This window comes from Furipterus horrens, unplaced genomic scaffold (assembly GCF_987537825.1).
Source record: "Furipterus horrens unplaced genomic scaffold, mFurHor1.1.pri manual_scaffold_4, whole genome shotgun sequence".
Taxonomy (NCBI): Eukaryota; Metazoa; Chordata; class Mammalia; order Chiroptera; family Furipteridae; genus Furipterus; species Furipterus horrens.
Window position 1 is genome coordinate 134,780,307 of NW_028327174.1, and position 17,491 is coordinate 134,797,797.

Consider the following 17,491-nt stretch of genomic DNA (forward strand, 5'->3'; position numbering starts at 1 on the left):
ACACAGATGATAAAGCAAAGTGATCATTTAAACAAATGGGAAGGCCAAAAGCTCCCTTTGATTTTCCAAAACCAACTGTTATTTCCCAACAGAAACCCCAGGTAGATTGATAGTAGGGAACAAATTAATTGATTTCTTAGTTGACATACTTTTAATTGTACTTTTGAATGCTTTCTTTGTCAATTGTATTGTAATCAGATCTATAACTATGTTATTTTAAGTACTTTTTTATTTATAGTCATTGTTTTACATGCATTTGCAAATATGTTACATCTTCAGAAAGATTCATGGAAAGGACTCTGACTTATTCCAAAATATGAATTTCTGAGAATAAATTTACAGATCATACCCTTGAAATAAATGGATTTGTGGGGCTTTGGGAAATGATCGGGTTGTAAAGATGCTAGTGGATAATCCAGATAAACAAGAATTGATTATGGGAATGAATAAACTGAGGATTATTGTTCTTGACTGTTCAAAATACTGATTTTTAAAAAGAAAATTGTTTTCTTAGAGCAACTTGGTAAACTGTAGTAATATTGAAGCATTTTTTATTTTTCTCTCTACTTGATCCCTCCAGAAATTGGAAACTCTTAATGAGCATTATTATTTTCACAGTAATATATTTGTTTCCATGAATTCAATAGGAATCTGATTTTTTCCAGTTTCCAGTTGTGGATTTATTAACCAAGACTTTGAGTGAAATGTCATGTCTGAGAGAGACATGCCTAGATTCTGGATGACAGCAAAAAGCTTTAAGGAATTAAGACTAACTTTGAAGCTGATAAAAGCCCCTTGGAGAAATGGCCTAGTAGCTTGCTTATTTACATGGTTCATGGCAGCCTTTCCAGGTAAGGAGAAAAGGGTGCTTTCCTGGGAGATGACAAGGAAGAACCTCAAGAACTTCAGGAATGCACCCAAACCTTTAGGTATTGCAGGAAAAGCCTGATTAACAACTGTGTGACTTGGTTTCTTTGCCCTGAGAGGTTAATTAAATCTCAGTATAGAATTCCTTGTAACATACCAGCAAAATAGATTTAAGAAAGCCTATATGCCCTGGCTGGTGTGGCTCAGTGGATTGAGCGCCAGCCTGCTAACCAAAGGGTTGCAGGTTGGATTCCCAGTCAGAGTACATGCCTGGGTTGCAGGCCAGGTTCTTAGTTAGGGGCGCGCGGGAGGCAATCGCACATTAATGTTTCCCTCCCTCTCTTTCTCCCTTCCTTCCCTATCTCTAAAAAACAAAACAAAACCCTATATGATCGATTGCTATTCCTGTTATATTTATGCAATTAATCAGGCCAAATTAAAACTGGACTTAATACAGTAAATGAATTGGTCTTGATTGGGCTCTTTGGTAAAAAATGAGGATGATTTTAGTAGTAAAATTGTGTTTCAATAAAACCTACTATAGACAATTATGGAAATTAGATTCTAGTTCAGTGAATTGTCTGTAAAATTTTATTTTTCACCTATACTAAACAAACCCTTTTAACTTCCACAGAAATGGAAGGAAAATTGACAGTGGGGATTAGTAACAGTAGAAAATTGTAACTCTGGGAAACTGTAACCCACTTACCATTCTTTTGACATTGTTTCTGTAAGTACTAACTCTAATATGTGGCTTGTAAAAGAATAGTATGTTGTATAAGGATCTTAGGAACTAACTTCAGAAGATCTAGACTCCGACCTTCAGGCATCCCAGCACCAGATTTGCTGACTTTCAACTGTTGAGATGACTAAACCAAGATGATGCACAGCGGACCATCACTTGTCTTATCGAAATTGACTGTTCTTGTCTGCATGTAGAGAACTTTGCAACCACCTCTCCCTTGATCTCTTTGTTCTGTTCCCCTCTCCCTCCTTATAAAAAACCTCTGCCTCCACTGAGATGTGGAGATGGGCTTTGAGACGTGAGTCCCCATCTTCCAGATGGCCAGCGTCTGAATAAACCACTTTCCATTACATCAGCACTTGCCTCTCAAGTATTGGCTTTCGTAGCAGCAGGCAGCCGGACCTGCATTTGGTTACAGGTGCAGATGCATCTGGTGCTTTGGGAACTACTACTTTGGGTGTTTCTGATGTACAGACTAGAATACCATGTTTATAATAAGTATCTAGGGTCCACTGCACAAAAAGATTTGTGTCACGCCTACTTCTTCATCTATACATAAAGGACACCTCATTTTTGTTGCGCTTCACTTTATTGTACTTCACAGATTTTGTGTGGTTTTTGTTTGGGGGTTTCATTTTTGTTTGAAGTCAGGACACTGCACCAGCAAAAAGATGACAACTTGCTCTATTACGGTGGTCTGGAACCAAACCTGCATTATCTCTGATGTATGCCTATATAAGGAAGAGTAAGAAACCTGGAATTATGAGAATCAAATGAAATAATGCATTAGTATCTGTCGCTATCCCTGTACACCCTTCTACCTTCGGCAAAAACAAGATCAAAATAAACTTTCTCAAAGCAACAAAAAAGTCCCTTAGTGTTTGTCTTTGCTAGTCAGGACAAACCTGGTTGCTCCTACATCTATCTCCTCACCAGGCAGTCTCTGCCTCAGGGACTTAGCCCAGGATCCCCCAATCAAGTGTGAACCGGCCCTCCTGGGGGGTGTCTGGATACCCATGGGGAGGTTTCGGGCTGCCACAATGGCTTGAAGGAGTGCTACTGGCATATGCGTTGGGGTGGGAGGGCAGGGGGTGGGGCCAAGAATGTACTGTATGTCCTACAATGCTCAGGACAGTCCTACAAAAGGAGGAATAGTCCTGACCAAAATGCCATCGTGTCCCTAGGCAAAAAATAAAGACACACTGGTCATTTCCAACTGGGGCATGTGGGTTGTCCCCCAGTTTCTGGGGGTCACTCAAGGACTTCTGGTCTGAAGGCCTTTGCCAGCTACACTCAGACAGTCAAGAGGTGAGCATAAGGGGCCCATTCTCCACAGTTGAGACTCCATGACTTACCCATTCCCCTTAGTCCCATTTTGTTAATAGCCCACTACCCACCTACAAGGGGACCGTATTCCTTCCCTGTCACAGCAACCATGATAAGCAAGACTTATTTTTAATCCCCCAGAGTAAAAAGCTGGGAAGCTGCCTAGGTGAGCCACATACAGCCCACTGAAGGAGGTCTCTAGAATGCCCTGTCTGGACCCAAAGACCTATTCAACTCTCTGCATGGTGAAGCATACCACTTGCCCACAGCTGATGCGGGAGATCCTCCCAGACCATGGCTGTATTAATACCACGGGCGAGCATCCAGTGGGCACAGGGAAGCAGCTGGCTTTATGTACTCACTCTACACTCTCTCTTCCTTAAAGCTTTACTCACAATAAAAAGGGCACAGAGGCCACATGTCAGATTCAGAAATGCCTCACAACATCTGGTTGGTGGAATGTCAGGCACAAGGCTCCATTCTGTCACTATCTAGTCCTGACTGTATAATGCTGGACACCTTAGTTGACTTTTCTGGGCCTCAGTTTCATATCCACAGTAAAGGGTTTGTGTGGCTATATGGTCTTCAGGAATGTTCCAACTCTACATTCCATGGTCTGGGGACAGGATGTGGCTTTTACTTGCCTATTTTTGTCTGGACATTAGCACCTATACAGGATGTTACCTCAGCAGCCTGGGGAAGTTGGTGTTGGCTTCATGGATTTTCAGAAGCAAAGGCATTATTACTTTTCTAACCTCAAAGACAGAAAGCAGCAGGCAGGCCTAGCACTATCTGTACTTCTTAATTTGATCTTCAGCAGCTTGCCAAGACCAAAAATATACATCATTCAATATTTACATCAGGCTCCGATCACAGTGCCCACTTGCCTCTTAAACACATTGCACTGACTTTACAAGAAAACTGTGGCAGGGAGAATACTGAACCAGAGGACATGATACTGTTTCAAATACCATCCCGCTCCGTTTTTAATATTACTCTGAGTGCAATAGTAAAGGTGAGAGCTCTCCGCCTGCCCACGGAAAGCAGCAGCCATGATACCTATCATCATAATTTAACTGTTGGAGAAAAGATACTCAAAATTAATCTCAGCTCCCCCACTTCAAAGCACTACCATATAATACATTTCAACCACGCGCTGGATAAACTATACATATACTTCCAAACGCCACAGCAAACCCTGCAGTAAATCCTCATTTTATAGATGGGCACTTACGGAACTCGCTTTGTACATGAGTTTCATAAAAACTGCCTTGTTCTCCATAACTGGTAAGGGAGAGGTTTTCTACCAACATTTTTGAGTGCAAGATTATTTTCAAAATGTCAAAAGGAGTTTCATATTTAAGTCTGACTGCAACACTCAGCACCCCACTCCCTTTCCTAACTGTCTCATTAAAAGCTGGGAGGGACTAATAATCACTCTGCCTGATTACCGAAGACCGCAGAGATTTGCCTTCTCTGGGGAGGAACCAAAACACACTTGGATAAGGCGGTGGTCCTCCCTCCGTATCCCACTGGTCAAGAATTTCTAAAGTTTACTGACTTCTTGGCCGATCATGAAAACCATTAAGAGATCTTAAGTTTTATCAATTTTTCCTTATGCACTGTAATTCCATACTCTCTTCAGGGTCACCAACCAGGAAAGAAGTGTTTAACGGCCTCAGGGAAGCTCCCGGCACCCTTCAGAATTGCTCTCCTCTGGCTAAAGATCCTACCGCACCAACATCTCTTGTACCGAGACCTCTGAAGTCCGTCGAGCACAAGGAACTGACATCTAAGTTTCAAGATTGCAAACAAAGCAGCTTAAAGCCAGAGGCCTCCCAACAGGGAGCTGCCCTGTACTCCATTTCGGTGTTGCAAAAGTCTCAGAATGCCAGAAGCACTACTGCAGAAGAAAACTTCAGGGAAGGCCTACGTTTGAAAGAGGAAAGAAAAAAAAAAAAAAAAAAAAAGCCGGAAGCTTGCAAAAGAGCAAGCACGCAGTTCCCCCACGTGGGCCGCGGACAGAGAGCGCAATCAGAGCGGAAGCGTGAGTCTAGCAGAGCTCCCGGAGGTCTCCCCAGCTGCAGGCGCACTGCTAGCCCCAGCCGGACGCGTCTCCCCGTAGAGGAGCAGTGTTCCTGAACCGATGGAGCACGGGCGAACTCTGACCCACAGCCCTTCTCCGAAGCGCTTGCCCACGCCCTGCGCGGTGAGGATACCTCTGAGACCAAAGGTGGAGGGGGCGAGATTGAAAGTGTCCCCCCACGCCCCGCCCGTGGGCGAACCGTCCCGGGGTGCAGTGCCTTTGACCTTCCCGCCGCGGGGTGGGGTGGGGGGGCTCAGTGCCCCGTGGCGCGTTCCTGGGGGGGCGGGAGCAAGAGAGCATTTGTAGGGCGGACCGCAGCCGCCGGGACGGCTGATCTCACCTTCACAGCAGCGGGGGTGGCACCTGAGGCCATTTCTGCACCGGGAGGAGGGTGCAGGGGAGACACGCGGGGCGTGCACGCGGAGCGAAGCACAGCAGCGGGACTGAACGCGCAGCGCGGGACTCAGCAGTGCGGTTCGCAGAGCAGCTCTGACTCCTCCTCTTCCTCCTCGGGACTGCTGGATTGGCTGTTGGAGTGGGATCTCGCCCCCCCCTCAATTCCAGGTTCCCGCATCCCGCCCCTTTGCAGACCTTTCTGGTTCTTCGCTGGTTTTGTTTGTTTTTTTCCACCCTCAATTAAAACTAACGGGTTCATGATAATGATAACGGAGACTATTTGCTGAGGCTTGTATGGTCCTAGAATCTATGCTCTGCACTTAATCACCACCGTTAACTTTAACAAGAACCCTACAATGAAGAGCAGCACTCTCTGCTCTGCCAGCTATTAGCTGCCTCATCTGTGAAATTGTCTGAACCGCCTTCCAGTTCTCACGGGAGGTTGAATCAATCACCAGGAGGGAGCAAACTATGGCTTACTCATCTACAATTTGAAGGGAGGCTTTTAAGCAGATTACAGAGTGCCTAACTCCCATCCTGATTCAACAGGGCAGGACCATCTTTAACTCCTCCCACCCAAGGCTGGTCACCTCCAAAACACACACACACACACACACACACACACACACACACACTCTTCTATAATTGACTAGTAAATTTACAGTGCAAAGATATGGGAGTTGGCCAAGTAGGACTTGAGGAGGGGAGCCATGATCAGAGGAAAGGGATGCCAAATGTATCAAGGGGAAGAGATTTTGGTAGGGTCCAGATGTCCAGATACAAGCAATAAATAATCATTTGATCACTTCAGATATAGTCATTTAAAGTTCAAATGGCAAGACTCCACAGTAAGTTTTTATAAAACTTTTACAGAATGATTTACATAAATATTTGGTTTTCTATCATAATAGTTGATTTCCCCTTTGTGTTGTCACACCCTGGGGCTGTTCCATTAAATTGGTTCAGTGCCTTGACTCATTACTGGTAACCATACTATTTTTGACAACAATTATCAGATTTCCTAAGAAATAATCTCAGGTAGGATTACCAGTTATCTATATTCTGCTTTGGAGGAACTAAAAGAATGCCAGATGAGCCTTTATGATTAGCTGGTTATAAATTAAGAGATAGCTCAGTAGTTCTTGAAACTATTTATGGTGCAAAAGTAATACTTTTCCTGATGGGATGGATATATAGAGTTAGCAAATATCTGGGTATAAAAGTAGCTGCTCTTATTGAAGCCCTTGCATTCCCTTCTAGCCTGACAATAGTAAACTGTGGTAGAAATTATTTGCTACATTTCTGAATAAAATAGATAATTCTGTAATAACATAAATAATTCTCTTTCAAAAGTATTTCAGTTGTTGGAAATGTTTTGCTTACAGGTGCTGTAAATTTGTCTTGTCAGGAATTTGAAATAATTAAAAATGAAATAAAATGTGTTAAAAATTTGAAAAATACTTAAAATATTTAATTGACTATAACTACAAAGGAGGACTGAGGGAAATTATTCTGTTCAGTATAAAAATATTAATCCAATAATCAATGAATAAGTGATGATATTTTTCATCGTACCCAATTTTGAAATAGGCTAGCAAAATTTATAAGTTGAACTGAAATGCTTAAGGAAGACTTGCTATTGATTTTGTGACCTTAATAAATTGAAATTTTAAAACCAAATAGCTTTTAAGCACTTCCTTATATATACAGAGCCCTCAACTCCAGAATATTAAATATAAAAATGAAATACATTGCTTATTCTACCAAGAGTGGAAACTCTGGTCATATTGAAGAGCATGAGGGACAGTCTGGAGGTGAGGAAAAAGAAATATAAGTATGTACCTCTTTCAGGAAGTTTGAATGAAAAGGTAGGAGACATTGGAACATGGTAAGAAAAGAATAAGAAGTCAATGTTTTGAATAGATTTGTAAGCAGAGGGGGAGGTTCACTTGGAAGGAAACCTGGAAGATACTAATAGAGTAGGAAGGCTGATTGGGAAAAATACCAAAGAATTCCAGAGGGATGGCATCAGAAATACTGGGTGCAGGCATAGTCTATATCAGCGGAGAGAAACATGGATCTGGAAGAAAGGAGGTAAGAATGGGAGCTCTAGATAAATTTAAGAGTAGGTATTGTAAGCCTACAGGACATTACTCCTGATGGCCTAATTTTCTCAACAAAGTGGGAGTTGGGGGTTTAAGGATAGATGGCCAATTTTTGGCATGGTTGTGGAACCATGTCAGATTAGGGAACATGAATTTGAAGTGGTACCCATCTACAAGAATGTATATAATTGTGAGGAAGGAAGAAACTTTATTCTACCCTTCTAGGTTCTTTTGGCCTGTCTAATAATTAAATGCACATGAAACATTAACAAAATAAAATAACCAAATTTAATTACATGCGTATGTATGGGAACTCCACATACATGAGAGATTCGGAGACAGGAAGGTACAATAAGGTATTTATGATATCCTGAGCTACAGAAAGTGGTAAGAGGCTTGGATAATTAATAGTTTGATAAGAAAAAAGTTACCTCTGGTAATAACTCTTATTATGAGCCGGGTCCCTAATTTAAATTTTCTAGGTGGGGACAGAGGTTTCTCTTGATTTCTAAAATGTTGAGGGAAAATAGAAGAGGGGAAGTATTAATCTAATTGGTAGCTTGGAAAGATTCAGGAAAAACATCCAAAGGAGGTGATATATGATTAGGGTCCTAAAAGACAGATCCTAGTCAGCTAGATAAAGAAGGGAGGGAGAAGGAAAGGAGAGGTAAGTGTCAAGTTTTAAGCCAAGGAATAATATTTCATGGAGATATGGCACTTCTGTGGTATTGCCATATGTTCCAAGTGACTGGATTGAAGAGTAGGTATGAAGTATTGGCGATCATTGAGGCAGCTTCTGATCGAACTGTGAAAATCTCTCTTGCTGGTCAGAAGGAGCAGAGGTAAGAGAAAGGAAGGGTGATGTTACTGAGTTACATAGACCTCCCCAGAGATCTTGTACCAGATGCAAAATTTTATTCTGGACCATCTGACAATAATTGCCAGAATTAGTTAGAACATTAATACGAATCTTGGTCCAAAAGAAACACACTCCTGTCGAACTCACTTAGCTCTTTATTTAAAAGACCTGTGCTTATAATAGACTTAAAATAGAGAGCGAGCAACATGTTGTTCTCTCCACGCTGTCAGGACTGGATAACGTTGCATTGCGTTCACTATGCTTGCCTGCTCTCTCCTTCTCTCCTTCCCTCTCCTTGCCAGTTCTCTGCTTCCGTTTCCTTTCCGTCTCTTCCTCAGACTATTATTAAGCCCCAGGTATCACAGATTTGATACAACTGAACGGACGGATTCTAGGAAAACTTTGAAACAGATTTCTATGTAATTTTGCCTTGAAATTCTTCGCTTTTCTTTGTCACTCTGGTCAGTTTTGTGTCCTAGTCTTCTTGCACAGACCATGGTTATAGGTGCATAGTATGGCTTACACTCATTCATTGGATGAAAAAACATTGTTTTTAGTTTCAGCAAAAGATCAGAAGTGCTAACCAACTTGAACAGCAGGGGGCAGAAGATATTTGCTTTTTAAAAAAAATTTTTTTTATTAACCTACAAGTCAACATTATCTAATGCTTGAGTCATGTTGGCTCCATTTGAGAAAGGAAAAATAAGAGAGAAAAAAGAGAGGCATGTGCGTTACAATTTAAAGGCCAACTCTAAAAGGCAAGTGTACTCTATGGTAACTTACTTCAATGGGTTCTAGAATAACGTTTGTGGTTTTTCTTAGTTCTTTCCTCAAGGACCCCAAACTGTTCATGTAGTTATATACCAGTGGCCAGCAGATGGCAGCACTTTTCAAGGGTCAGAAATATAGAACAAGATTTGGGGAAAAATATATTTGGACATGAAATTTTTATTTAAAAAAATACAGAAGTGAAGTCAATATTAAGTAGGGGATCAAGCTTTTTAGGCCTCAAATATCTTGATTAAAGGAAGGTATAATTTTAACCACAAGTACATTGTTCATTTTGAAGCAAGGTGATAACTAAAATGTTTTAAAATATCAAGTTAGAGCTTTACAAAAAGTGAGCTGTAATTGATGGAAATTATTTGGATTTTACTGTGTATTTTAAGAATGTTCCTTTATCAGATTTTTCAGTGATCAATTCACAGATGTTAGCCAAGAGAAAGATATTTGCACACAGACACAATGCTTTTAGATTACTGATTAATAGCACTAAATGACTTCCTGCGTTGTCCTTGGCTACATTATTTAAGTGTCAACAGACTAACTCAGCCTCTTTTACGTATTATCAGGTCTTCACCTTTTCTAAACATTTAACTACTTTAGCTGGCTATTTTTAATCAGATTAACAACAGGAACAATGTCTGAGATTTGAGTACTCAAACTGCAAAGGAAAATGCAGACCCACTGATTTCTGAGAGTGAATGCACTTGCCCTGAAACTTCAAATGGTCTGTGGAACTTCCACCTGGGTGAAGGGGCAGAGGCTGGTCTAGCACTTAGTTTTTTAGGGCAGCTTCCATCCCAGATAAATAATAACTGCTTGCATAGGAATAAAAGTCATTCTCTGGCATTTCTGCGTATAATGAAAAGTCCACTGTCTTTGGCTCTTTGATTTTCCTCATGAAGCCCAGGTTGGATTTTACTATAATAACAAAGAGCACTAGAAAAAACAGAAGGGCCTATTTGCTTAAATTGCTCATTGACCAAAAGAAACTCCCTTAATGGGGTTATCACTGGGTCAGGCTGCACTCTGTTTTTCAGCAGGGCTGAATCAAAGACAGATACATTCAGAAAGCTAGGTGGGTTTAGGCTCTTTAAATACTACTTTTTAAATTAAGTTTTGCCTTTTTAGCAGAATAGCCTCTGAGTCCTTCTATTAGACTAGCAACTAAAAGATACGTAAGAAAAGGATTAGGAAATGACCCTTAGATTTAATTTACCTCCAAAAAATAATGTCTTCAACCCTTATGGGTCAGGGACACCAAAATAATGTCCTTTTATCCAGTGTCACTTGCACCAAGAGGAGCCTGTAGTCTATAAAGCAGAGCAGAGCTATTCTTTGATCAAAGAAAGGAGAAGGAGAGCTTCCACTCTGAAGATACCTTTGTCCCTTTTTGAGGAAATCAGGAGACTTAAAGGATTGCTGGGAGGTTTGTGGGTTCAGGAATATGGATTTCCAAGAAAAAGGTGGAGCATGCTCTGAATTGGAGGGGGAGCATGCTCAGTTTCTAAATATGCTTGCAACATGCCTGGCCATACACCACATGTCTCATTTTAATGTTAAGTGTCCAGCAGGCACGATGGTTAGCATGCTAGGGAGGGAGAGTTCCTTTAAGGTCACTTGGGAAGGGGTTTTGGGCACCATCTTGGATCCTTCTGGTGCAAACTTGTTTCTTAGCTGTGGTCTTTGGGTTTTTTATCTGGTCCTTGCCAGCAGGCTTAGCTCGCTCTGAAATTTTCACCCTTTCCTGATGAGTTCGGCCTGTTTTGTCAGGGGGTGCATTGGAGAATGAGAAAAGACAAAGTAAGTTAATAGTTTAAGGAATAACTAGTAATGTGGCACAACGCTGTGACAATAACACAGCTTCATAGGGGAGAAAATGTGGTCTAGAAGCATGGTCTCTGACTCTTCCACTACCTGGTGTTTAATTTTGTTACACTCTGCTTCAGTTTCCTCATCTATAAAATGAAGATCTGAGTGTAGGGTTGGTGTGAATGTTCAAGTTCATACTAGTAAAGCCCTAGGAACATACTAAATATTGTATGTGCTAATGATGATGATGTACCAGGCACTGCATTAGTTACTGAGAATACAGATTTATAAGATACTACCTCTGCCTTTGGGAAGCTTAGAATATTTTAGGGGGAGTTGGGTAAATAAAAAAGAACAAAATATTACAAGCATAATAGGGAAGTTGTATAGAGTTTGAAGAATGGAGTGCAAGGGACACTGGTGAGTGTGGCCTAGGGAGGGAAGAGGGACGCCTTGAGGAAAGTCCCTTGAGCTGAATCATGAAATAGTAACTGTGTTTTTGTTACCAGACTCAAGGGGTTTGCCTCTTGGGGTGCTCTATTCAAGGAGACATTGTGGCAAGCTAGTTCTATTTCCTGGCAGCAAGTAAAGGAGGCAAGGGAATCATATCCAAGGCTAAGCCTCCCTGCCCTTGCTTATACAATATAGGTACACTATTTGGTCACTTACATGTTGATTTCTTTGCAGTTGGCTACTTTTCATCATTTGAGTTCCTGTCAGCTCATCCTGTTTACAGCTGAATCTACAAAATACTGTGCTACATTTTCAGATTTGGCAAGAAAACATTTAGGACTGCTGAGAGCTTGAGACCCTTCTCTTATCTAATATTTGCAGTTAAAAAAGGGTGGGGAGGGAGGGTCAAGAAGGGGCTTGCAAACATGTGACTAAAGACAGGGCCGGGGAACAAGTGACTGAGAGCATGTGAGAGCCACTGTCTTGTACTTACAGAGTTACCATTATCAGCCTATGGACAGAGCACAGGTAGGAGTTTAAGTGGCAGAATTTGTGGTGAAGTCCTGTAGGTGGATGAACGTCAGAGCTGAGCATTGCAAAGTTGGGCCTCTGGGCTGAATTTGGAATTTAGATGGGTTTTGTTCAGCTCATTCAATATTTTTTTAAAATAAGGTGTCAACGTTTAAAATTTAGGATGTTTTATATGGAAAAATCTGGATTTCCAGGCTTTCTAGAAAATTTAGGTGGTCTTGCATTACTGTTTTAATTCCAGCACAGCCCCATTGGAGGACGTGCTCTGCCCAGTCTGTCCCAGACTTCTCCCCACCCCAGTGTGTCAACATTTGTGTCTCTGATCATATAACACACTCAGGAGCTCTGATTTTATTCTCTAGGGTATACAGAGAGTGGAAGTCTTTTAAGTAGGAGATTCTGCTGTGACCTAATTTGCATTTTCTTATGGAGAATGAATTGAAGGACAAGATGTAAAATTGTTTTCAGCTTTTAACAAAAGTTTTATCATAAGTGACTGGACACACACCATGTCAATTAAATACCATTGGCTTTTACTGTAAGATTTTATTAGAAAATAGAACCCATTCTTTGAAAATCATGACTTTTAATTTTGTTATAGAAGAGTGATCAATCTTTCAGGCACCTCTTATTTTTATTTTCTCTTTTTTTTAAATTTTATTTTTATTGTTTTTCTATTATAATTGTCCCACTTTTTTCCTCATTGCTGCCACTCACCCAGCCCACCCCTTCTCCCACAGTCAATCCCCACCCCATTGTCCATATCCATGGGTTATTTATACTAGTTCCTTTACTAAACCCTTCCCCTACTTACCCCCCTTTCCTCCCTCCCCTCTCACCCCTGATAACTATTACTCTGTTCCTTATTCAATTTTGTTCATTTGTTTGTGTTGTTCATTAGTCTCCTGTATCAGGTGATATCATATGGTATTTTTCTTTCGTTGTCTGGCTTATTTCACTAAGCATAATTCTCTCTAGTTCCATCCATGTGGTCGCAAATGGCAGGAGTTCCTTCTTTCTCTCTGCTGCATAGTACTCCATTGTGTAAATGTACCACAGTTTTTGGATCCACTCATCTACAGATGGGCACTTAGGCTGTTTCCAGTACTTGGGTATTGTGAACAGCGCTGCTATGAACATAGGGGTGCATAAGTTCTTTTGAATTGGTGTTTTAGGCACCTCTTATTTTTAAAGGTATGCAGGTGGTCTCAGATTTTAAGAGGAGAACTCAATCTAGTTGGCAGCTCTTTTAAGGATCAATAAATAAAATCAGATCTTAACACATCTGGAAAGGGCTAAAGGGAATGCATACATTTCAACAAAGGAGGGGCTGGCACAAAACAAAAGCTACTGAGAGGCAACAAAATATTTCTTGTGGAGTGAGTTTTGCTGTCTAAAACGTGCTCTTACTAGTAGAGACAACCCCTCATCTTCAGATAATCCATAACTTTCCATGGAAAAGCCACAGGACTTAAATTGGGGTGGTAGATACAACAAACCCATGGCTTTTCTGGCTTGTTGTCCAGGCCCCTGAGAGGTTAGCAGAGGCAGAGCAGAAGGGGTTGGGCTGCGTTCAGAGTGCAGAGGGAAGCAGATGTTCACGAAGCATCTCATACCTGCTTCTCTTTGGTCCAGGCCATGGGGGCAGGGAAGCTTATCATGAGAGGTGAACTAATCATTTACTCATGCTCTGGCTTTCTGTGAAAGCCCTAGTTGGTTTCTGGCAGGAGAGCTGTGCTGGCAGATAATAGGTTGGAGACCCAGGGAAGAGATGATGTTACAGTCTTGCGTCTAAAGGCAGTCTAAGAGTATTGATAGAACTGCTTTTCCATGGGGAACCTCAATTTTTCTCTTAAGGCCTTCAACTGATTGGATGAGGCCCATGCACACTATGGAGGGCCATATGCTTTTTCTAGCCTACTCATTTGAGTGTTAGTCACATGTAAAAAAATACCTTTAATTGCGTATCTAGACTGATGTTTAACCAAACAACTGGGCTCCCATAACCTAGCCAAGTTGATACATAAAACTCACTATCACACCAGGGCACAAGCTGGTTCAGGTGTCATGGGCCAGAGAGGGGAAGGAGACTGTGCTACTGAGCTATGCTCATCTCTGATTAACCAAGTCTCAACACTGAGTTACATCTAATATTTATTGAACACATGTAGAGAACTTACTATGTGCAAAGTTCTTACCAAGTCTCTGCTCTTAGGGTGTCTATTGCTATTGTAAATACTTGTAGACAGGGTACATTTGAATGAATAAGACACATATTTTGGCCTTCAATGAACTTATAGCCTAGTGGAGGAAATCAACCTGTAAACAAATAACCATAATTGTGACTCAAGAGTGTACTTGAGGGGAAGAGTGGAGAGTTCCTGGCCCAGAAGAAGCCATGAATTCTTACTTGTGACTGGGTTCAAGCAATCAGTCTTTGGATGGAGGCAACTGAGAGTGTATTTTTTCCCCCAAAAATTCTCTGTGGGAATGCCCTAGAAATAAGTTATGGGAAAAAAGTACTAATAGAAACTTATAGCTAGACAAGACCAAGTAGAGGTGAATATATTCTAATCTTCCACTTTATGTGGAAATTAAACCCTAGCAAAATTCCATAGCTTTAAAGAAATAAATTCTCTTTTCTATGTCAGGCAGCAGACACTTCTATTTATTTCATGATCACTTTAATGAAAACCAAAAACACTGACTGAAAAAAAAAAAAAAAGCATTTCAGCTGTTAAAATTGAGGTCTGTGAAATCTTTCCTATATCTTTGTTCAAATTAAATGTTACAGTTTTACACTGAATCATATTTTATTTGCAAAAATATCCTCCAACTCAATGAATCTTTATGTACTTTCTAAGTATAGATACATCCACTTTCTTAAAAATAAATTTAAGGGACTATGGGTTTTTGGTTTTTATTTCTTAGTTTTCAATTATAGTTTACTTTTAATATTATTTTATATTGGTTTCAGGTGTCCAGCTTAGTGGTTAGACAGTCATATGCCTCACATAGTCTTCCCCCTGATATTTCTAGTACCCACTGGAACCATACATAATTATTACAATATTATTAACTATATATATTCTTAAGGGAAGTCTTGACTGGCATCAAATAATATATATCATGTATATTATATATAAATTTTCTCCCTCAACATAGCAATGCTTCTTTAGATATATTAAATTTATATTATATAGTATTTATATATAAATATTCCCCCTTCAGCATAGCATAGATAATTAATGTAATTTTGTGTTTTGTACCTTGTAGAAAAAAATCCCATTAAGAGAACCTTAAAATGTTTTACAAAGATGCCATGGAGTAGATTTTAGTCATTGTCCTTTCCTCATCTGGCCACTAAGAGAAGACAAGACTGATAGTTGAGATGACTTACACAAAGTTGACAAGCATTAGCAAGGTTTAGCTCTGACTCTGGCTGCTGACATCATCCTGTCCCAGAAGCCACATCCTCCAACTAACTGGTCATTGTGCAGAAAGCATTTCTGGAGCCTTGCCTCTAAGTGAATATACTTAGTAGTCAGTAAAGCAGGAAAGATAAATTAGTGACTTCCTCCTACGTACTGAACAATTGGCTGAACATCTTGTATACTACCCAGGGCACCCAGATAAAAATCTAAGGGAAAAAAAAAAACAGCAAAGTCTAAACAGTCATGAGTATTCTCAGAAAATAAAAACAATTTCTAACCAAAGGTAGTTCAACAGAGCTTGTTTTAGTTGAAAATTAACCTTTATACATTTGTTGTTTCCTTCTTCTATCTCAGGTCTCTTTCATTATTGCTGAAGAATTATAGAAAAATTCCCTGAAATATTTAAATCTTAATATATTAAAAATAAGAAAATGAATACTGATTCTTGGGAATGAACTAGAGAAGAGAACAAGTTTGGGGTGATAAATCAGTATTTTGGGCCTGCTGAAAATGTCAACAGAACCCTGTGTTCTCACACTATGCAGGAGAAATCAGTGGATTGTTCCTCTAAAAGAAATCTAAAATGAGTATGTGTGTGGGATGACATTCAGATTTACCTTTGTTGTTGAGTAAAAGCAAAACGAATCCTATGTCATCTGGCACAAATGTGCAAGGTAGAATTTCCTGCAGGCTTTTATTTATGAAAGGGAAAAAAATATCCAATTGTTGTCACATTTTTTTGGCCTATGCCTCTGCATTTATTCACATAGAAAACAGAGTTTTCTATGCTTTAATTGTACAGTAGTCCCCTGTTATACACAGTTTCACTCTCTGTGGTTTCAGTTACCTATGGTCCACCAAGATCCAAAAAATATTAAATGGAAAATTCCAGTAAACGATGCATGTTTTAAATCACTCACATTTCTGACTAGTGTGATGAAATCTCCTGCCATCCCTGAAAGACGTGAATCATCCCTTTGTCAAGCGTATCCATGCTGTCATGCTCTGCGCCCATTAGGCGCTTAGTCATCATCTTGATTATCAGATCTGACTTCTGCTGTATTGAAGTTCTTGTGTTCAAATCACCCTATTTGACTTAATAATGGCCCTAAAGCGCAAGAGTAGTGATGATGGCAATTCAGATATGGTAAAGAGAGGCTGTAAACATGCTTCCTTTAAGTGAAAGGTGAGTACAATATAATGTAATATTTTGAGAGAGAGAGACCATATTCACGTAATTGTTATTACAGTATATTATTATAATTGTTCTATTTTTGTTATTAATTATTGCTGTTAAACCCTTACTCTACCTAATTTATAAATGAAACCTTATCATAGGGATGTATGTATAGGAAACAGCATAGTATATGTATCTAGGGTTCAGTACTATCTCTGGTGCCAGGCATCCACTGGGAATCTTGGAATGTTTATCCCGCTGATAAGGGGTGGGGAGGACACTATTGCAGTTATTTCTCCAGTATATAAGCTTTTACCTGCAGCGGAGTGGAATGTTCACCACAGCGCCATGTAAATGAGAACACACAAACATAATCTTTATCCCAGCATGCAAGCTAGAGCTGATTGTTCTGCAGAGCCAGCTGTATTAACTCTCCCATAACCAACTTACAGCTGAGGCTGGTTTATTAGGAATGATAGTAGGGAGGGAGCGCTATTCCTTGTTAATCCTATTTTTTAAAACTAAATAATTCTTAAAGAGTTAGCAAAACCCCTATGGAATTTGGCAAAGAACTAAAGAGACTTATTTCCTACACCTTTTCACTGAATGGACAAGTTTATAGAGAATGTCTTCTTTGTTAATCATTTAAGCAATGGCTCAACCATAGTCTAGGTAGGGCAACTTGAAAACAAAGAATAATTCCCTGTTCTGTCATCATGATATTTGGTTGCGAGGAGTTGAATTCTGACTGTGATCCTTTGAAGCTGAGTGACCTTGAGAAGTTATTAAACTTCTTTGGGCTTCAATTTCCTCATCCATAAAATGGAGATATTAATAGTACCTACATAATTGGGCTGTTTGAGAATTACATTAGATAAAATATATAAGGTACTTAGAATAGGGCTTGACACTACTAA

General features: G+C 40.1%; 1 protein-coding gene across 2 annotated transcripts in view; it reads right to left on the minus strand.

Annotated features, from left to right (window-relative positions):
- MTAP (methylthioadenosine phosphorylase) overlaps positions 1–5,512 on the minus strand; it is a 49,017-nt gene extending 43,505 nt beyond the window's left edge. For both annotated transcript variants that reach the window (XR_016510540.1, XM_090274057.1), the window contains exon 1: positions 5,365–5,512. Coding sequence is in view for 1 of the 2 variants with exons in the window: in XM_090274057.1 (XP_090130183.1) it covers positions 5,365–5,397 (33 nt within the window). In the remaining variant the exon portion in view is untranslated. The remainder of the gene's footprint in view (positions 1–5,364) is intronic.
- Between the last annotated feature and the right edge of the window lie 11,979 nt (positions 5,513–17,491).